Genomic DNA, 22,974 nt, shown 5'->3' on the forward strand with positions numbered 1-22,974 from the left:
CAAATGGGGAAAAATGCCGGCAAAAGTTCAACAATCGACTCGACGAAGGAATGAAGTTTAAAAGAAGCCAGCACAACACCAACAGAGGAACAAGACTGGGAATCACTGGAATATGATATTCTGAATCTGAGATTCTGATGAAGAGTGTCCAGGATCCACTAACATAAAGTGGGACAGACGCTCTCGTCACGAGAAAAATCATGCAAAACTTGAAATACAAACATGCATAAAAACAAACTCTGTTAAATATTTTGTTCCATTTTTCCAAAGCTTTATTCTACTCTTGATCAGGCTCACATAATTTACATAAATAAAATATCAAAACACTCGATTATAAACTCTGGTAATGATCTTAACACACCAAACGCATTCTTACAACAAAATTAAGTCATGTCGGAGGGGAAAGGGTATTTTTAACCTGCTTTTTTTACAGTACTCACAAATTTCAATTATTTATTCGATAACAAATAACAATAAGAGTATATGAAAAACAATATTATACTTGTTGCATATTGTAAAAGTGCGTATCATTCTCACCATAATAATAACGTAAATTTTTTGTACGCCAATTATTCAGGGGGACATTAATTAACAACTAATTCATTAACATTCCTTAAAATATTTGTACGATCTACATCACATATCCCGTCCGTTTTTTCTCATGAAACAACAATGGACCTTTTTATGACCCCTAACTCCTAAAAGTAGAAGTAAATAAATTGATGGGCCTGGTGCCCATTCATTACATAGTGAACATGATTGTTATACAGTCTTTCTTCCGATTGCCTCAACTAAACAAAATCAACTAGTACATACATTTAACCGCTTCCTCGCCACACAACATTAATCCAATTTCATAATAATCATTATTATGTATACCATTAAATTATATCATTCTCAAAGGTACGCAGGAGTTAGTTTGACATATAAATAAAATGCAGTTGGAAGGACGACAATAATTCATCTGATTTTCTACACCTCAACTAAAAAAAACTAATAAAGGCGACAGGAGGAATTGATTTAGAGTAGAGAAACATTTCGTTTCTTGACACTTAAGAGCACCTTGGTTTCATTCACGACAGCATGGGCGTCAGTTATCGTATTAAATTACAGTACGTAACAAACGGTCAATAATATTACTATTTATACAGAAATTTCTCACTTTCTCGTCACATTTTCTCACACATTTTCACTATCTCTCTCTCGTACATAAACTTTATCAACGGACATTGTTTTGTTACACATAAGAATATTGGAACCCCCTCAAGATTCAATTGTTACCCTCTTTCTCTCATCGGACACATATATAAGAAAGGAAAGTCATCCCATTAATCCTTTAATTACTGAGATAATTGGACATCATTTACATATTGTGTTATTATTAAAATTATTTCGTTGCGCGTATGAATAATGAACGGAGAGGCAGGCGCTGTATAAATTATTAATACTTAAATGTGTGATCGTCTATGGATGTAAATTACTTTTACGAGTCATAATAATTCTACAAAGTAATTGATAATCTTCTTAAATAGTTATATAATAATGAGATTGTTATTACTTAACAGCAGCATGCTTAAACAATGCAATAAATACAATGCCTTTTTTTATACTAGGTTACGTTACATATTTTTAAGTAATGTACGCTTTTTTATAATTAGTAAATTAGTTTAGTTCTTGAAATAGTTTGTACGCTATGTGTTAGCGAATAATAATATAATGTTATTATGCACAATAATACTTTCATAGATTTTCACGTACGTGTGTTTATATCATTTCCTACAACATTTTTCTATTTTCTTAATCCCAAAAGGTTTTTGCGTGGTTATTATCATTCAAGAGGGTAATACTTTTGTGTCCTTGTTGTAATATGTGGGTGGGTGGGCGATCGAATTAAATCGAATAAAAAAATCCTATCGCGAATGAAATGACCTGGATCGAGTACAAAAAAGTAAGGCTAATTATAAGACTCGTGGGTGTGTGTGTAATACGTGTATGAGGTGGATTTTGGGTGATTACATATTTGCAAGATATCCATATATTCAATATTCAGACTACGGAGGGAGGGTATGTAAGTGCGATAAACAAAATAATAATAGTTGAAAGATTCTGCACACACGCAGCAAAATAACGATTAGATAGAAATGTGCAAAATCCCGTTTATTTAGGATCGGACTTGCAATAACATATTTGCAAAGGAGGAATTAGTAAATTTGAAGTGTCGTTTGTCGTAAAACTTTAAGAGTGCGGGACTATAGGGATGATTGTCTTTGAGGTGGACGTAATGGACTTCGGGTTCCCCGGTGGTGTGTCCACATTCTTCACAAACGTAAACTTTCGTCCTCCGTTCTTTATATGCGTATTGGTGCTGCATTCCATGGACCTGTAGCAAAGAATCATTAACATTAGTTAGTCTCAGCCGGTAAAATTTGTTAACACGTGGTAAAATATAAGAATAATTGTTCAGAGATAAAAACCGTTCCAAAAAAGGCGAGTAAATTATTAACCAACTCACTTTTAGACAATGTGACTCCAAACTGCATCGCTGGGTAAAAGATTTTTCGCACATGTTGCACTTGTAAGGTCTTACGCCTAGAAAGTGAAAATTTAAATTTAAAAAATTGAAATGCTTGAATGGCATTAGTTGTTACTCATGTATTGAAATGTGCTGAAATAAGTTGAAACTTACCAGTGTGAGTTCTTGTATGTCGCTTAAGGTCAAAGGTGTCATTGAAACCTTTTCCGCAGAATGTACATAAATATCTCTTCACATCCGAGTGACATTTCAAATGTCTGTTAAGGAGTCTTTGTAGGTTAAATCCCTTCCCACAAATTCTGCAGGACAACTTTCCTCCCGAAGTGCTCGTGCTGACGCTGCATTTCTCCCCACCAGAGTCCGACGAAGAGTCACCGCATCCACTGTTGGACTTCTCGTCCATCGCCAGGTCAGGGGAATGGCATGCGAGGGGATTCTTAATACCATGCCCTCCGTTAACAAACTCCACGTGTGCGTCATTTGGAATGGTCAACTGCTGGAAATACATCAAATAAAAATAAATTAGTAAAATACCAACATTATATCGAACAATTGACAGAATTGGGTGGGAGTGGTGGTGGTCGTGGTGGGGTCAATTATTATTTATACAGGGTGTGGACAATAAGAAGAAAACTGGCTGTGTGGAACCGGTGTGGATCAGCTACATGATAATGAAGTAAAGTATGTAGATCTGCTAACCCGTTGTCGCTGAGCAGAAACACGTCCAGAAAGTCCACCGCTTGCCGATGATCCGGAAGAATGTCTTCTGGAAGAACGGCTCGATTGTCCGCTGGAGCCAGGACTGTGAGTGCCCGAGAGTGAGGTTGGCATGGCCCGGTGGTGGTCAAGTACGTCGTGAGGGAATGGATTGTCATCCATGGACTCGTTATTGTTGGATTGGGGGGAGGGGAGGAAAATTTTAGCCAGGGAGGAGGGGACAGGAGGAAATGGAAACCCAGCAATAGAAGTTACCATTTGCGTTGACGATGACGACCCCATGATCGACGACGAGGTGGATGACGGAAGTGTCGCGGTGTTAAGCAAGGACGGGTTAAGGCTCAGTTGGTTGTCTAGTGCAGCGCTAAACTCGTCGGAAAAATTGAATCCACCAAAGTTGAAAAAGTCATTTGTTTGTTGCTGCATAAATTGTTGGCGTCCTGCAAAATTAGGGAAAAGTTCAAAAGTTAGTAATTTATGCAGGGATACCACAATTGTGGTTGTTCATCGTCCAATTGCCGTAAAAGCATACATACCTTGGCCACTGCCATCCAACATTGGATTATTTAAGTTGTTAGAACTTCGGACGGCAAATTGTGAGTTGAGATTATTCCTGTGGTTCTCATTCTTCACAGCGCAATGGTCTGAGCTGTTACTAGCAGAGGGTTCCATTGGGGTGAGAGGGGCCAAAAGTGGAGGGGGTTCGGGTTGTGGGGCATCAATGTCATGTGCCGGAGGGTCATCTCGATACAACTCGGCCAACTCGAGGAGAGATTCCGGACTTGGGAGAGGTAACAGGAGAGGGTCGTTTGCCAAATGGCCACCCACCGGCCCCCCTACGCAGACGTCTAACAATGCTTCAGCCTGGCGTGGATCGTATCTCGAGAGGAAGGCGCCATTCATTCCTCCGATCCCATTCCCATTACTGCTGGAGCCAAAGTGTCCTCCAATCCCCAGGCTGTGGACGGGGGGCAGAGGATCCGTGGCCAGTCTGTAGCCACCTGGACCACTTCCACCCATATTGCCTGACATGTCGTTCCCATTGTTGTTGGTACCATGACATGGCGGGTCGCTCGTGCCCCCACCACTGTTCATCCCAGATGAGGGCATATCAACTCCATTCCCCTTTCCAGGACCTGACGGCATCCCACCGCCACCCATTCTCCCCCCGCGAGGTGGACCGTTTCCTTCATAATCTTCCGGCTCAGCACTAGTGCCTGATCCCCTGTAAATCATAATTGTATTCATTAATATTATTCATACATTTCATCCCTTATTCTGTTTTGCGAAGTACGATATCAAGTTATTAGCACACTCACCCTTGACTAAAATCCAGTGGTGCATCTTGTTCTGGAGGAAAGGGAGACGCTGGTGGCGACTTGGGGGCCGGTGCTCTGTGTATGACTGATGGTCTCAAGGGTGTTCGAGCATTCGCCCTTCTCAGCTCTTCTTCTCGGTCAGATTTAGTTTCTGCAAATATAAAAATAATCCATTGTTCAAGTATTCGCACTTTCATTCATGATCCTCAATTTCATAGCCCCGCAGGTTTTTTTGTATCAAAAATCCCACTTTATCCGGATCGCATTATCCACATACATGTGTCATAGTTGGATAAATAGAATTATCTAGTATGAATTTAGAATTTTAAAAACTTTTTCGCATCCATTGTCATCATCCTCTTCAGAAGAGCAGCAGACAAATGTCATGCAAACTTTGGTCGGAGGAAACTTCTAGTAGACTGTAAAGCGGAAAACGCCATTTCGTAATGGCATTCAATTGGATGCGGTTCTCACCGAAATGTGTAAAATTGCAATTCTATGACTTGATTCATGACGACAAGAAGCTCTTTACAATGTTCCACTCTGTCAGGAGCAACGTCGCGTCGTCCATTAACCCTGCATCCGCGACTGAATACTTACATTAGTTAAATTTAACTTGTACCTCAGACAGAAAGGCGCAATCCTTTCGGGGAATTTTCAAAAATATTTTTTTTTAATCCATACATAAAAAACTCATTTGCCAATCATATAATCTGCAAATGTGGAAATCTGTTCTAAAAATACTTTTGATTTTCAGAACCAAAATTCCTAACGAGATATAAAATCTCACCGTTTTATAATAAATATTTATATTAATTCCGACGACCCTGCCGCAAACGGGATTACATTTCCTTCTATTCTTTAACCAGAACCTCAACAACAACAGCATATCCTTCCTCTCATTCTGCAGGCGTATCATATGCATGCCAGGATACATACATGTTGTCCTATTGTTAACTGCTTTGCATCACGCATAAAAATATTCAGCTTATGATTACACCACCCGACCAACAAACCAGAGCTGAGAAGACCAACACGCAAAGCAGGCAAACCTACAATTTCTGGACTGGAGTTGAAGCTGTCATAATTAAAATTTGAATTTCATAACAAGTTGTTTGGCCATGCAATAATAATAACAAGAACCAATAACGGGAAAACGGATCAAAATACAGACCACTCATCATCATCGTCATCTCACTCTCGTCCCACTTGCAGGCAAACTGAGGATGAGAATTATGCAAATTTATTCCATGGTGTGTTATTTATCTCGCCATTCATCATTCCTGTTGTGCAGAATATCTGGATGCATACGAGGAAAAATGCTATCAAACAACTACGCGGATTTTGGTAATTCTTCTGTATCGTCTCCAGATCGACTACTACATATCTGATGTTGGTCAATGAATTCGAAATCTGTATTCTCGGGGCCGGCGTCTCGTCCTACCGACATACCCACCTACCTACAACTACGTATAGTGTTTATTACCTCTTCTCCAGCCAAATACGTATAACTTGTTGGACTTTTTTTTGCACCAGTCTGTTCTTCTTCTTCTTGTTCCTCTTATGATAATTCTTCAATGAATACAAAATTATGTCGTCCCATTTGCAAAAGAAACATGTTTCCAAAGCTGTGACTTTCTGACGACATTCTTCTCGGATTTATCTATTGAAACCATCATCACAGATATCGCAAGACTTGACATCCAATAAAGTTTTTATGCTGACTGTGGTCATCATTCTGCGTCGTCCACATAAATACCTAGAATGTACCCTAGATACATACATATATACACGTACCTACCAATGTACATGCCTATCCGACTAGCCAATACTAGAATATCTGCATTACGTACTGCTGCCAATAGGCACCTAATACTTTTATTATTCGGTAAAAAAACAATATTTTTCTTGACGGTGAGAAGGTAGCAGTAATATCAGTAAGTATATCACTGCGGTGGTCATGTCATGATGTGCATGTAAGGTATGCATGTTGTAAAAGGTTGAAGTATGTAATCCCGCATCAAGTTTTTTATTTCCACAGGTACCCGCATTGAGCAAGGAAATTCTCAGTCAGACAATTAAACTGACAGCAATTCCATTTGATTTCGCATTGGTCATACATACAAGTCAAGTCAGACAATAAGATGAAAGTGCCCCATAATCAGATCATCATCATACCACACCATAAAACGACCGAGGAGCAGGATTCCCATCGACGACGACGACGACGACGGCGACGACGCTACGAGGAGAAGAAGGCAACAAAGGTGAACGAACGATTGGAACTACGTTGTAGCTTTAAGAAAGTGGTGGCATCGACGACGAGGCTGTGGTTAGTTATAGGTCCAGCCAGTCATTGTAAGGAAAATAATCCACCCCACACTCGCACACGGACTCGTTCCCCTGATTCTTAACTCCATTACTACGAGGGAACAGGTATTGCAAATATCTATGTGGCTATGGAGGAGGCAGAGCCAGGACGGTGGATTGGCGGAGATTTCGCCACAATGAGTGATACTGGTAAACTAAAGTGAAACTGCAGTACAACGGGAAGGGATGCAGTGCAAATCAAAACCGGAGGAGACGCGGTGCCACCCATTCACATCACTGCTCTCCTCTCTTCTCTGGTATGCATGTTGTCCCTCTCGATTGTTGGATGGAATGTAATCCATGCTCTCAAGAATATGGTGCTGTAGGCATCACCCCCACTTCTATTAGCATCACCACCCACCCACCTACCTACCTAGCTACCTACGTTTGCTAAAAAAAAGCAGTTTGGCCATCATCGCCAACTACCCTTGATCATGACTTTTAATCTGGCATGGGATCCTCCTTCAACCAACCACCACGACTAAATACTAATATGTATCCAACTCCACGCTGGCTGCTTCCATAATAACATTAACAGCTTCACTGTTTGCTAATTTTGCTTATCTAACAGTCTGCTCTTTCAACAATTGCACTGCAGTCAGTCAGATACACACGTATTCCTTGTGTCCTCCTTCAGCACACTCAACGACAATTGGTATGAGCCAGCGTTTTTTTTTTGCCGTTCTGTTACATCATTATCTGGTTACAGGTACTCCATCAACTCGCTCTATTCTGCATCGCAAAAACTTTTTAGTCATAAATTATGTATTATTTTCATTCTCGTTTGATGCTGCTGCTCCTCGTACTGCTTCACTTTATTGGTTTAGAGCTTTATTAGTATCTCGTATCCTATCCCACCCAAGCTATTCTTACACTCTGGCCAAGAGCACATTTTTTAAAAAACGTTTTATTTTACACACCTTTCTTTCTTCCCAATTTTATTACCCCATTCAGTCAGACGGCAAAGTTAGTTGTTGATTACGAGATGCTGGTTGTTATTGTGGTGGATGGAGCTATACATATTTTTCCACATGGAACGTGCAGTTTGAAGAGATTTGATTCAATCAAGTGGATGGATGCGGGATGAAGCATGACACATAAATCCAATCCTTTCTTTCATATGTCGTAGACTTTTGTCATTTAAAAAACAAATCAAGGTCAACTAATTGTGCAGCAATCGTCTAGCTGCTTATGCTTGCACTTATTCATCATCGTCATGTATGTTTTACTGCTCGCTGACTCGTCCAGAATTGAACAATTGAACTACTGTAATGCCATTTTTCTCGCAAAAAAATCCCGAATTTGGCGTGAATTTAACTCGTCTACTAATCTCCTTCAACCCATGATGAATGAGTCGAGTCACATAATGCTCAATTCGTTATGGTGTCCATATTATTATTTTTCCTTTCCAGCCCAACCAAACTGCTCAACCAGTAAAATCATACCCGAAGTAGTTACTTGCAGTGTCAGTGCGAGTGAGTACAAGATTTAATTAAATTTGCAGTAGTTTTTTTGCATAGCGTTGATTCACACTTTTTCATACGTACGCTAAAACATGACAGCATAGATAAAGCAGGTACATGAATGCATACATACATACATAAGACTTGTGTAAACTCTGTATGTATTCACTCCTTACTCCCATTTACATATTCAGCGATGTGACACCCATCAACATCAGCATCCCCAAAAAATATTAATTTTAATGAAGTTTTAGCTGATAAAGGAAAAAAACCACAGTCAATAGAAAAAAAATGTTTGCTTGGAAATTGACGAATACCGGATACAAGAAGAGTTTGTATTATCTGGAGATAAAAGTATTTAAACCTAAAATACCTTCCGTTCACATGTCATTTCCATAATATTCTAGCATGTCAAATAGGATATTTCGACCAATACCATGTGTATATTTGCAGGAGTTAAAATCACCGTTATTCTGAAACATGCAAGCCACACAATGTTATCAACCACCAACCAGCCAACCAAATAACTTTGCCTTTTGAACCACTACACTAAATTTAATCCTAGAATTTTGTTGTTTTTTCTCGAAACGAATACGTACGTACGCCCAATGGATTTGTACCTAATGTATCATCGTGTCAGTACCTCAGAGACGGAAACAGAACCCTTTTTCACGTGACCAACATGTGGATGTGGGACTGAAAAGCTTCAAAAACTCCACCAGGTCGTGGACAATAATGCAACTGGGGTACTTTTCTTGAACAAACCATTGTTTCCCGAAGCGCATGAGCTTCGTGATTTAAATATAGCTCAGTCTAAGGTCAATGCCCATTATGAAATGGTTCATGTCACAGTTCCAAATTATGTAGAATTCCCACTACAACAACAAGAAGGGGTTGTTCTTCTTCGTCTTGAGGTGGGAAAAGAATGAGGAAATAGAATAAATCCATCCATACGCATGGAAATAATGGTTTGGTTCGTTAGGTCGTTGGTCTAAATGCATCAAAAGTTAATGCTGCTGTTTAGTGCATTCAAGGGCTTAAGCAACCTCGTTGTCGTCATATGGCTTCCGGTTTATTCTGGAAGGAAGCAGCAGCAGCCTGACGAGGTGCTTCAGATAAAGGTTTACCAAGAAGACTAAAAATATACGACAGTTACATATCGTCCAATAATGAAATGCTGACCTTTTTAAAATCAGTGAGTCTTTTGAGCAGCAGTCAGTTTCGTAGGAATCCCTTTCTTCCCCTTTGTCCGTTTGACAGTTCGGTTCATAGAAATTTTGTTGGAAGGATCATTTCTCTTACTGTAATAAAAGTCGAAAGTCCGTCCACGTACGAAAAAGTTGGACAGCTTGTGCATATAAAAATGGGTTCACAGTAACAATCATTTATGACGTCTGACCAATCAAGACTAAGAATAATGGTTCAAAACCTTATACTTCAACTTCAACTTAAAAGCAAAACCATGACGTAACAATAGCTGTTGGCCATGCATTTTGCAATGTCATTTTTTAGCTTGGACAACACAGATTCAAAAAGTCAGCCCAGCAATTAAACTTATTTTTTAAAGAAGTGAAACATTGCATCAATAAAGCCGTCACTTGACCCAATATTTTTCGATTTCTATTTCCCAATCCAGTTGAAGTAGCCCTTACAATAAAAAATAAAAAGGAAGACAAGGTGGGAAGCCCTTACCCAAATAAATCCAATATCTAAACGGGTAAAATACTCGCTTGGATAAATATATCCACTTTTTTTGCCTTTTCAAATATTGAAAACCAGCTTTCCTGGAAGTCGCAAGGAGCATGAAATGAGTTTCAACGGAGGATAATTACAACTCCCGTTTTTTTAAGAAATAAGCTGATTTACGACTAGAAACGCACTACATGCACGATTTTAAATCCACCTTGGTGGATTAAGGGTCCACCCGATGGAAGGTGCATACAGACAATTATTTCTTATCCCATTTTTATAAATTTATTATTATAGAAGGCCCATACATAATACAACCGTTTTTTACACGATTCCATTTAGAGCAGCCAATAGTCACCCTGAAGAAATGTATGGCCAATGGCTCCCCTCGAAACATTTTTGCACCATTCTAATGGAATGATGGGCGAATTATTGACTGGCTGGATGAATCCATTTTATCAGTCGACTGGTTCTTCTTCTTCAAAAGAAAATTGACCAATACTGATTGCTTTCATAATCTCCTGGTAAAGTGCACAAGCATTTTGTTTCATTCGACTCGACGAGAAGAAGAGCGGTCATAATAAATAAATAATATGCGCTTAAAAGTCTGCGTCGTCGTTGTCTCGCCATGTTTGAGTGCAGTTTAATTACGATTTATAAAGCTGGACGACTTCTCCTCCTTCATACGAACGAATTATGTATTAATGTATTATTTATGCAGTAAGTAGGCAGACCGAGTACCAGGTAGCCAACCAGCATCAGTCTTGATTAGTTTTGTCATTAATTTCATTTGTTGTGTCAATAATACTGCATAACGAAGAGAAGAAATGGTGATGCTGAATGAATGGATACATAGAATTGCTCTCCACAGACGACAGGCAGACTTTGATGATGAATAGTTTTAATGGATGACAGTTACGGCTCACAGCAAAGATTGCAGTAGGTGTACTTATGTATGTACATGCATAACAAACAAAATTCTGGTTGCGCCGCCGCTTGCTGATTTTATACTTGTCTTGGAAAAAATGAACAAAAAGGATGATTACATTTGTTACATGCAACATTGTGTAATATGTCCAATCTGCTGGAAAAAGGTGATCTTCTCGAACCCGGTATGTTAGTTGGACTCGTACCAAAACCAATTGCTGGGCTATAAAATTATGCAAACGAGTTTTTTTTTCTTCAAAAAACTTGGCGGCCAAGGTCACAATGCCCGTTTTGACCGCTATCTCAATTTACTTGGTGCATTTTGTCCAGTTTTGAATGTCTGCATTCTTCCACACGTCCGTAATGATACGTTACGCATCTCCTATAATCGTGTATGAGATACACCAGTTGCATGCACAGTGAGCCTTCTCGTCTCATCTTGTCGTCCTTCTTTCTCTCCTTCCTACAACTACAACTCCTTCCAGCATCTCTGGTTTGGTCGTCGTGGTGGTGGTAACAATGGGCTTGAAAAATAGGAGATAATCCCTGGAAGGGCAATCCTTAGATTCTCGATCTCCATCAATTAAACTCACTTTTGAACATCTGCTCTCTTCCTTCTCCCCTTTTTCACCTCCTTCTTCTTCATCTTCTGTTTTATGATCATCCAGCAACAAACTGCTCCCAACTCTTTTCTTGAACGCTCGCTTTCTTCATAATTTTATCTCAATTTTCTAATTTTTTTCCTCCCTTCGAGAGAGAAACAACTCTTCGTCTGCTGCTACCTCTTCCGTGCCGCAGAGCATCTTTAATCGCTCCAGTACAGTAAGCACGTTATAAGCCATACAGACAATATTCTTCCCGATGCAGAGGGATGATTGTGTCGCCATTATTGCCGAAGGAAACAAGTTGCCTTGTGTTCAAGTTCAACTCGATAAAGATGAAGATGCTGCTGCTGATGAGAGCCAGTTGTTTTAATGAGAAGAAGGTGGAACGGATGAAGAAGAAGAAGAGAAACCCCAGGAGGAGGAACATGCAAGAAAGAATGGATGGATGATATCAACCACAATGCCAAGTGCGGTTTGATTGTTATAAAAAGACGGGTAAAAGCAGACACAATTTCTCTCTACGTGCATACATATACCTACCACTTTTATTTTCCATTATGGAACTAGGCTTGGAATGGATAAGATATTCGAGAGATTGAGCAGAGACGAAGAAGGAGATTGAATAATGTTGCAAGCCGACTGCGACGACACGATATACGAGTTTTTGAACATTTTTCAACCAAGTCAAGTCAACGCGAGAAGAATTTTGCCCGGAGGCTGCTCCGTTGAACCGGGTACCCATGACCGTTAACTTGAGAAGAAGAAGTGTGGCCACATCAAGCCTGGTCTACTGCTCACATTCGTTCGTATTCGTATCCCTACGTGTTTGTTGCAAAATGCAAACCTGTTTTATATATGTCCAATCAACAGGTGAGTCTCCAGAGAGCTTATTGGAGTCATGATGATGATGATGACTCTGTGTACGGCCAGCCCCACTCGCTCTAAACTCAACAAACCTGGCCTTGAATGCAGATTATGAATTTTTTCTCATCCATCCATATCTATCTCATTCTTCGTCTTGAGAGAGAAGCTCTTTCTCCCCTCAACTATATTTAGTCAGTCGGTCCAACAACTTGCCAAGTGCTGGATGTCATGCTGACTGACTTGTTCATTCCACGGAATGGCACATAACACCTAACGCCGTCCGTACCCCTAATAAAAACGACACAGACAGCAAAGCAGGGCTGCACAACAGGTAAGTAGATAAATCTCAAATGCACGGGAGAAGAAGAAGTGGTGGAGAGAGGAAAAAAAATCTCGAGCCGTATAACAATCCACTCCGTCTTGCAAGAAGGGTTGCATATTTTCTACCTAGCGGAACACGGCACATAATAATAAATGAAAAGTGGTGGTGATGGTGGACGTGGAGGAGTAAAAGTAATGGAGAAAAAACTAAACCAAAGAACGGAATAAGTTGAATAAGGAATGAATAAATATCCGTTTATTCAATGTCTTTTCTTTTATTTATATTCATTCCTAATCTTGTCTCCTGCTCAACAAGTAAAAAAGTGGGCGACATTTAATGCGTTTAATAATGGATGAAATCTCTCGGCCTTCCTTCCTTGCGGAAAATGAGAATGAGAACGGATTTATTATTGATTCAGTTTTCTTTCTTGCTTATTTATCGCTCTTATCGCACCACCACCACCACCTCGGCTGAAGGGATTTGGATAGATTAAAAATGAATCAGGTTGTTCTTCAATGCACTTGTGTTGAATATTTCTGTAGGAGAAAAAATACTTGTTCATTCGAAAAAGGCTTCCTGGCGGAATAAAAATCTGAATCCATTTTCATTGCAGTTTTGAGAGGCCCGTCATTAAGAATTTCGTCAAAGCTATTAGGACGGAAGAAAAGGTGGGAGAGATGAAAACCTTTGGAAAGTCTCAAGTTTCAGATTCAGGTAGACTTCTCCTGAAATATCCTCTCTCTGGACCCTGCAAGATGCGATCCGGTTACACAAAGATGCATAACATGATCTTGATGGCAATTCCCACACTTTGGTTGGCTTGTTTATTTTGTAAATATTCATTTCCCGTCCAGCACCAGTTCAATTAACCAACCGCACTGAACGGACTATAGAGATACCTGCAGAAAGAGTGGGAACCGTTCATCTTCTTACACGATGTGAACCAAAAATAAGATGTATAGCTGCACATTCAGCAGGTAAAAAGATGATGATGGGATTCTTAAAAATACATTTTCATGCTTTACACACCGACTGAAAAGGTGCAGTTTTTGATCCATTGTGATGCATCTTAAAAAACGTAACTTGAGACAAAAATACATCTTCTGGAGAAGAAGAACAAAACAAGACGAAGGACCACCACTCCTTCGCTCATTCATTCATTCATCCACTCTAAATGGAAAGATTATATTGTCCAAATACTTGATATGCCGGAGAAATAAGTTATCATCATAATATCATTTTTACACCATTATGCATGCGTCTTTTTACGTTTATGGGTACGTATTTAGCTGCAACTTATCATCATCACACACGGATGGTAAATTGTGATTATGACAAATCCCTTTCCGGTGCAAACGAATCCTGCCCATTGTTAGAATGCAGTTGTATTAAAGATTTTATTAGCAACTCACCGTTATTAGAAGCGGATATACGTATAGATTACTTCATCCTGTCTCTAAAACTCTCAATTTATGCAACTCAGTTTCGCGATATATTCCAAATATTTTCGCTAGTCACCTTACCACACATCATTACACAATGTCTACACGTACATATGTATCACCCTACCTCTATTCTTTCCATGGGATTGAATAACACTACCCTCACTGAAACTTTAACCTTGGTAATTAAATTACCCTTTGCATACAAGTTGGCAAAAAATGTGCGGTTCCCACACTTAAACCTGTGAAGAAGCTCTAAATGAATTTGCTTGTTAAAGACAACATGGATTCCACGCCAGCAACCGTACAACAACAACTTGAATTCTCGAAGAAGGAGAAAAATAAGAAAAAAATACGAGACAACAACCTTAAGAAATTTGTGCTGGAGGATGGATGGTCTCATGACACGCTACCAGACCACTAAACCAACCATGATATCATTAAATATTATAAATTAGCTGGACGTACCCAGTCATTAAGAGAAACTACCAAGCTTGACAAAAATTAATGTAACGATTCCCTCACAAAATATGTATGTATTTCCCTGAAATCTCAACTCTACTTGGAAAGAAGTAAGCTAAAAACATGTCCTATTTTTGGAAAGATTTACCCAACTTGATATTATGTCACCCGTCCTTGAAGAAACCTCTTTGCTCACGGGATTTACATCTGCTTCTTGTTCTTCTTCTTGATCTGTCTAATGAAACCTAGCTGCCCCTACAAATCCAAGGTTGGTCGCTTTCTCTTACACAAATTGTAAGCTAGGAGCTAAACTACTTAAAATAACACGTTCCTTCTATCCTTACCTAACACTACTACCGTTAAATGGAGTAATATTAAATAATTTTACTTTCAAATAAGGAACGTCTGACACCGGTTATGAGCGAATCTTACTTATGAAACGTCTCAATCTCAACAAGTATCAAAGGAGCAACAAGTGGTCAAAAACACAATATGGTGAAAGCGAGCCGGGATTTTTCGGATAATGTATGCATATTAGTTCATTTGTATTTACCTTTGTGAACGACGAGAGAGAGTGGTTCATCCGAATCGTTATCGTCGTGATCACTGGCGCCACAGTCTCCCACCGGAGAAGGGGAGGCTGACCTGTTGGCGAGAAATCGGCCAAAGAGTGACCTGGGGGTGACATGACAAGGGGGCGAGTCCTTCTCCCCATCGTCATCCCTATCCAAACCCCCCTCGGAGGAGGGTGAAGCCTGCTTCGAAGTCTCCAACAGCCTTTGTTGCTGTTGGAGGAGGCGATTTTTAATCAAAAATATCTTAGGCATCGTATAGCCGTTTCTTTAACTAGGGTTGTCCTTTCAATAGTATTTTCGTCTCACGCTCAGGCATCTCCTGAGATTGTCTCACTTTTTCACTATTTTTTTCCTATAAATTCCACCATGCAATAATCTCACTTTCCCGGAATGATGACGGGTCTAAATTTCATGTTTCTGGACGAAAACACCAATCTCATAGGGTTATGATTCATTCATGTGGTTACCAAATGGGATAAAACGATTGTCACTGGTGAGCACCACGGCTTGGTTTTTTTTTCTGATTGTGTTGTGTAATCCGATTGCTTCTCACTTGACGTGATATCAAGAATGGTAGATTTTTTGGTGTGGCCCTCAACCACCTCACCTCTGGAGACGTAAGTCCGTACTGGTTTATTTTTCTGGAGAGTGTAAATGATTGAAGGAAAAGACCCCTTAAATCTCTGGCTGGATATGATTGTCGACCTCAAAAGGAGAGGAATGGACACCGTCACCACTCGACGCTGTCCAATTGCAACTAAACGAGTGGTGGTACTTTTTCGCAGCAAGTACGGTTATCCAAGAGAGTGAATGTGGTACGTGTGTAGATGGATAGCTTATGCTGATGATGAGAGTGTTATGGGCTCCACTGCCAAGGATAAACTGAACAGGTAGGAATTCATGGCCAAGGCTAACAGTTAGTCCAACCCCTCAAAACAGCATAGGAATATATGTAGCATCAGATTATTAAACCACCACAAGTAACTGCTACAGCAACATACATCCAGAAAACCAGACAACGAAATACCCTGTTGTGTTGTCTACTTAACTATTTATCGAGAGAGAGCTATCTTACTGTACATCCCATTTTAAAGCATGACCACCAAACAACTCACCCCGTTCTTCATCCCTCACGGTGATCTAACTAAACGCGTTGTATTATTATTGCATGGATGAGACCCGTTTCCTTTCCAAATACTTGCCACGACGCCTTTTTACTACCTGCCAACAATGCCCACTACCCACCAGCCACCACCACCAACAACAACTATTATGTATTATACCCACGAGTAGTAGCAAGTTCGAGATGAAGAAATGCACGCTCCCTCGCCAACAATGTTTCAAAAGCGCCCTGAGTCGCAGCCCCGTAAATATCTACGCAGTGGAGAAACAGAAATCCTATTTTTTAAAGCAAGTGCACAGGTGGACTATCCCAAGGAAATGGGAAAAGAAGAGGACACTGACTTCCGCTATCTCTTCAGTGGTGTTGATCCTATGACGCTGATATGAATCCTATTGTCCCAACCACCACGGAAGCAGAAAAAGGAGGAGGAACAGCCAGGCAACCCCCACACGAATCAATGCATGCATAACATCCTATTCATTCACTTTCCCCTTATACATACCTTTTCCCATAAAAAGGGTTTTCATAATAACGACTGCTGCTGAGAAGTAGAGAAAAAAACGTTGCTATTAAAAAGCCTTCCTGAACCTCTTTTACCGTAACTCCTTGAAACAACATGGCTCTCCTTTTAATGTTTCTCTCCATCCGCGACAGATACAAAATCTGAATTACATTACTCACTTCTTACTTACTTTCGAAAATCCATGCGGGTTTGAATATGGTTTTCTTGTAATCTCACCTCCATCAGAATAAAATCAAGCCAGGGTCATGATTCAAATTCTGGGTTGTGATAACAAATTGAATTTCATAAGGTTGATACCACACACGTATTAAAATGTGATGGTTGGTGGAACAGGTTGCCTTTGGCAGGGCTGTTGTGTAATCTTGTGTCATTCAGATGAAATAAGCAATACGACACCGTCGGCTGGCTAGGTGAGGGACATGACATTGATGAATATGTAATGCAAAATAGACAAATTAAATAACGAGATCACTGTATATTCTGTTCCTCCGATGATAAATTTCACGTTTGGTAACGTGCTGTTCGAAACCTGCACCAGTCTTTTGTACCCGAAAGGACAAATGCATACAGTTCAGTGTATGTATGAGATCCACCAACCCTAACTTGACAATTGTGCTACATATATCTGTCAAACTTTGGGTTACATATTAAGCGAGTATTGTCGTCCTGAATGTATTCTCCGAAAATTATCTGAACTGGGGTGCAAGTCGCGTAATACATTCTAAACAGTGTGCACATGTTATGTTATTGTTTGCCGTAATGTAGGTCTTCCGGGCTAATTGCAATTCATAAGCTGTTGTATGCACGGAGTAGTGGACCAAGTAACCACCAGAACATGTTTCCCTGATTTGCATACCCAGGTGAATAGCGAATCTGTGCTGCTGGCTTCTTTTTCGTAATTACAAACATATAGAAGAATTGATGGCATGTTGTTGTTACCTTTTTCACCATCACCATATTCTCCTCGGCATCATCATCACGATGCAAATAAATATGCTCTACAATTTTCACAAATCGTAATCAGAGGCGACAACGAAAAGAAGAAGAAGAAATGCATGCGTCACAGTTGATTACTTAATGTCGTTTTATAATACGTACTTTTTCTACACATAATCAAAATTTTATGTACTATGCATCAATCAGGGTTTGTAATTGCAAAGGCATGTTTTCATCATCTACACTATTGTTCATTTCATAATAATAAGTGTGTATGTCGGTGGTGGTTTTCACCGAATCTAAAATAAAAATTGTTGTGGCAAGAAAAAGGAGAACGGGGAACCGGAAGCATTTTCATTTCGTTGAAAATAACTCGAACAATCGAAGTCGAACAGATTCGCTAGTTTACAGTTGGCGTTGAAAATGAGTCTGAGAAAGGAAAAAAAGAAACAGTTGGAAATTTCAGTTTCGTTCTCTTAACAGCCAACCAGCCAGCACTACTTCTTTGCTCACAAAGACATTACCAGATGTAGATACATACATACCTGTTAGCATTCTGGTTCGAATAGGAGAAGAAGCAGGTTCTCATCATAAGAAGAGAGAAGCATTATGATGATGATGATCATCATCATCTCGTCTCATCTCATCGTCGAGATCATCATCACAAACCAACCAACCAACCATCATCAACTCATCTTGGTTTCAATCTTGCAAATCTTGATCTCATTACGTTGCAACAATGCCCACTCAAAGAACCACAATGCTCGGGTATTATTATGTATGTTCACTCGCTAGGACGTGAACACATACGTGTACGCAACATAATGCTCATAATGATTCGACTTCAAAAACCAGACTCGATGAATTTTGCGAATTTTGCTACGTGCTTCTTGAACTTGACGTGTTGTTGTTCTTTCGATGATTAGGCAAAAGGGGATAAAATCTTGATTCTATTGCGAAAACATGGCATAGGCTTGGCAAATCGTTGCGTGATTTGTGACCCGGTGTAATTTGTGCAGGTCAAGAGAGAGGCAGCTCCGTCCGAGTGACTGGGACGAAGGAGAAAATTATACACATGGAATATCTCAAACTCCCCAAATATGTTTTTTGTCAATAACATTTATCAGAATTATCCAATTATTCGTAAACTACCATGAAATGAACGAGAGTAATGCAGTATTAAAACGGATAGATTTTGCAATATCTTTAAAATGATCAACATGTTTTCGTTCGTCAGAGTTTCTGAACTCTGTCATTCTCAAATTTTGATATTGATGACATGGCATTAAATGAAGAAGAAAAAAACAGACAATAAAAATCTGTTTGGCTTTTCCTATTAAATAGTCCCTTTGTCCGTGTGTTTTGTTTTTGCATGTTGTATTTATCACATGACTATTTTACACCCACCAACCCTAGCAGTACGCGAGTCGTGGAAGTATATTCTAAGTGGAACTGCAAATAACCGGCAGGCATAACAATACAATACGCAAGTTGGAGTCTGGTCAGTGGTGGTGAATTCGAGAAGAATTGTCTCCTCTTTGCATCTACGAATTCCTTTGAAATCGCAAACGTAAGATACATAAGACAAACGTAAGATACAAACGTGCATGGCTGAAACCTATTACGACAAGAAGAGGATTAAATAGCACACCGACAATGAGCGCATCACATCATCTTCCTCTTCCAATTCACCACCTATGCTTTGTATGCCAATCCGCATTATGTATTATAATATGCAAACTTTTTGAGCAGAGACGAAGTCCAACAACGTAATACGTACTTCATGCAATTGACTACATCACAATAATATTATCCTTCATGCATAGCTACAAGAATGGGAATGGAAGGGTTGGTTTGTTCCTTTATGCAAAATCTGACGATTCTCTACCTGCTGGAAAGGGTTGCTCAGGTGGTGGCGGTGGAGGAATGGTACGAAATGACAGGTAGATATAGGCAGCCGTGCAGCATTATTGTTGCCTGCATGGTTGGTGAATTGGCTTAACTTTACATTTCGATTTCCACAGAAGGTCAACGGCTTGTAATGTTAGGTGTGGAGGAGATGTGTGGATGCGTGACGGCAGAAATTCCGTTAGTTTTCTACGAGCTGATTTTTGTAATTGTTTACAACCCTGGTTTCGTTTGTCCTGCTGCTTTATCTGTAAATCATCTCGTTTTATTCTCCTCTTTCGATTTCATTTCAGGGTCCCACTCCGCACTACCTACTTCGCCCAGGGTTAACCGTTAAGTCACAACTTCCACCACTTACTCACTTACTTATTTATTTACTACCTACTCGCATACAGACATACGCACATGAATACTACCCATCAACATGATAATAAGACTAATGGGTGTCATTTCACCTCTTTAACTAACCTACCCGCCTGCACCATTTGTTTGACTGTAATGCACAATTTTAGCAGACTATCTACCTGAGAGTTGGGATGAAATGTGGTGTCGTCATTTGGACGACGGGACGTGTGAATTATCTTTTTGAATTCCGAGACAGGAATTTTTTTAAAAGCGACTTCACAACGACTTTCACGTCAAGCAGGCACGTCTCCGTACTTTTATTTAGAAGGGTCATAAATCCATAAATTCGCACCACCAAGAAGTAGTAGCCCTTCAAACTAATTCATTTCTGCTTAATGGTCAAATGCATTTGGACGAAAGCAGATGGACTGGACGTACATATTTCGTTTGGTCCTGATCTTAATGGAGGCAGTTTATTTACGGAAGTCCGTGGACTTTTGGTCATGAGACGTGATTGGTTTAGTGATTTCGTTTTTTCTTCTTCGTCTTCTTCTGTTCGGACACTTAAGCAAAGGGTTGAAGGGACGATGGATGGATGGATGTACAGGGCTCCAAAAGAAGACGAAGACTTTCTAATTTCTTGAACAATTTTCATATGCCCTCCAATGACCTTACTATTTTGGACCTGGGCATATGCATATATTCATCATCAAGTACCTCCCTCCACCCTGTCAGAACACATCAACATCCAATCCAACCCTTATTGTTCTCTTCAAATGAAAACCGAAACCAAAATGCGGCAAACAATGCGTTCTGCTTGAATACCATCTGCTTCTTCTTCTTCTTTTAAACGCTCGTTCAAAATCTTCACTACATCGTTTAAAACATGCTTAATCACCACGCTCATTTTCATTATGGGAAACCCCATCATCAAATTTTCAGGTCAAGTGCTCAAAATACTTGGAGAAAAATACGTACTTTTTGTGTACAAATTTTACACGTCGGGTACATACATACGTCGCTAATGAGTTGATGAGCAACAAATTTCTGCCGAATTTCTGCATATATTTACATTGAATTTGTTTGCTTAGATTCTTCTGGTACATGCTCAATCAGCATTTTTAATCTTTCTCAGTGTTTGCCTTGATTTTTATTTATTTGAAACTTGATATGAAACCAGTCTAAATATAATTCATTTCAATTTCGTGATAAAGGGAGTGGAGAGAACAAACTTGTTTCTGTTGTTGCTTCTCTTCGTCCACTTACATATTTATCAGATGCTTAATATCTAATTTGTAGAGTACATATTCAAATCAAATCTTCGTGGAAATGAAGATGACGCGATTCTTGGAACTGACCTTGTACGACATTAAAACCAAGGAACACGATGTGAATAAGGTCTCAGAAAAAATGAGAGAGTGACTTTGTAAACTCACAGATTGGAAAGCAGTCCGTCATCAGAAATTGGAGTCAACCGTCGAAAATAAATTCCTTTGTTTATTTATGATAGCGACAATGCTTTGGGTCAATATTGTACAAATATTACTGTCCAAGTTCAGCTGGAGGTTGTTCTTCATTCTCTAAGGGCAATTATTCCAAACCCAAAGTTTTCACTTTCCTTATTGTCACTCATCCATCCATTTCCTACAATAAAAACAGATAGTTTTACAACATTGGACAATGTTATTCAACACGGGTTACTGTTTGGTGGGGGATTTCAAGTGGAAATTCTGTAAATAAAAACTATGTGCATACTGGAGGTAAAGGGCAACGCTTGAAATTACAGAACTTTTATGTGTACGAAGGGCAGCCGCAGCACATTTCTCGCTCGGCCATAACCTACGACAACGGAGAACACTCTTCTTCTTTGCCACTTGTCCAACTCGTAAAAAAACTTTTATTGTGTGCAATTTACCGAAATGGGAAGACGTAGAATAAGGGTCCTCTTGCTTTCTTTACACAAATCTTACTTGCATGGGGATAAAAAAGCATACAAATTTCGCTGCTAAATAAGGGCCAAGTTCAAAATTGATTTGGGTCCTAGAGTGCAGTTATTATAATCCCTCGGAAATGAATCACGTTAAATATTGCCGTAGGTTTGAGCATTGTTCTGCCTTTAAAAAATTCAATTGCCCATCATAAAAGTGGCCAAATAGGGGCCAGCCTTGGCATTTCGGGACATATTTTTTTGGAATTTTAAGTCGATAGGGATGAAATAAATAGTAAATGGTGACGACGTTGTGCTACTTTTTCATCGTTATGGAATTGGAACCAAGGGGTGTGGAAAGAGATGCATGCATGCAAGTGACGCTTATGTGGACGGTAATGATGATACAATGGGTCATTACTTGTCGTTTCTTGGTTAGTGGGTAGTAGCAGTGAGCATGGGATCGATATCCATAAATAGGTTTTGTTGACGCTGTGAGGAGAACATGATGGCATACACGAGATGAATATGCAGTAGGGTCAGTGGAATATGGAATACAATGATGAAACAATTATTCACTACAAACGTCGCAGTTAGCAGGAAAAAGGCGAACGAGTGCCAGACCTACATTTTTCTCCATGTTAAATGCCACCTCTCTCTCTCCTCGCAAATAAAAAAGTAGTTGGAAAAGTAACGGGACTTTGGATCGCTAACTCCACACACGGCTCGCCTACCTCGGATGGATTGATGATGATGCAACTATGTAAGTACAAAGTACGACGACCAACGTGGCATAACCAGAAAATCCTCCATCCATCCGTCTCTGAATATTATATATTCGAGGTTTCAATACAATGTATGCCAAAAACCAGTCTCTGTGCCTTTCGCCCATACAGTCATTAATTTTGAGTGTAATTCTTAATA

General features: G+C 39.7%; 1 protein-coding gene and 1 long non-coding RNA gene across 5 annotated transcripts; one reads left to right on the top strand and one right to left on the bottom strand.

The window, feature by feature from the left end:
* Positions 1 to 247: 247 nt before the first annotated feature.
* On the bottom strand, positions 248 to 16,180 carry LOC110850787 (protein glass). Of its 4 annotated transcripts, none has more exons than XM_022098351.2 (7): positions 15,267 to 16,180; positions 4,570 to 4,720; positions 3,787 to 4,475; positions 3,506 to 3,690; positions 2,687 to 3,026; positions 2,513 to 2,589; positions 248 to 2,380 (listed from the first exon to the last, which is right to left on the bottom strand). In XM_022098351.2, the coding sequence occupies exons 1-7, from the start codon at positions 15,538 to 15,540 to the stop codon at positions 2,162 to 2,164; spliced, it is 1,935 nt and encodes a 644-aa protein (XP_021954043.1). In that variant the 5' UTR covers positions 15,541 to 16,180; the 3' UTR covers positions 248 to 2,161. The 4 variants fall into 4 exon arrangements, with proteins under 4 accessions (XP_021954043.1, XP_021954042.1, XP_021954041.1 ...); XM_022098350.2 differs by having other exon boundaries at positions 2,687 to 3,029; XM_022098349.2 differs by having other exon boundaries at positions 3,233 to 3,690.
* On the top strand, positions 12,511 to 13,936 carry LOC110850788. The gene is made up of 2 exons (XR_002548007.2): positions 12,511 to 12,818; positions 13,423 to 13,936. It is a non-coding gene; the product is annotated as an uncharacterized LOC110850788 (long non-coding RNA).
* Positions 16,181 to 22,974: the final 6,794 nt, after the last annotated feature.

Source organism: Folsomia candida, unplaced genomic scaffold (genome assembly GCF_002217175.1).
Source record: "Folsomia candida strain VU population unplaced genomic scaffold, ASM221717v1 Fcan01_Sc006, whole genome shotgun sequence".
Lineage (NCBI taxonomy): Eukaryota > Metazoa > Arthropoda > Collembola > Entomobryomorpha > Isotomidae > Folsomia > Folsomia candida.

What these genes read in the sequence shown, in the direction of transcription:
- LOC110850787 (XM_022098348.2), bottom strand. Translation starts at nt 15,540, where the DNA reads ATGCCTAAGATATTTTTGATTAAAAATCGCCTCCTCCAACAGCAACAA. An exon ending in CCACTGGATTTTAGTCAAGG is followed by an intron (nt 4,476 to 4,569) that starts GTGAGTGTGCTA and finishes TATGATTTACAG; the next exon opens with GGGATCAGGCACTAGTGCTG. An exon ending in ACATACAAGAACTCACACTG is followed by an intron (nt 2,590 to 2,686) that starts GTAAGTTTCAAC and finishes TTCACTTTCTAG; the next exon opens with GCGTAAGACCTTACAAGTGC.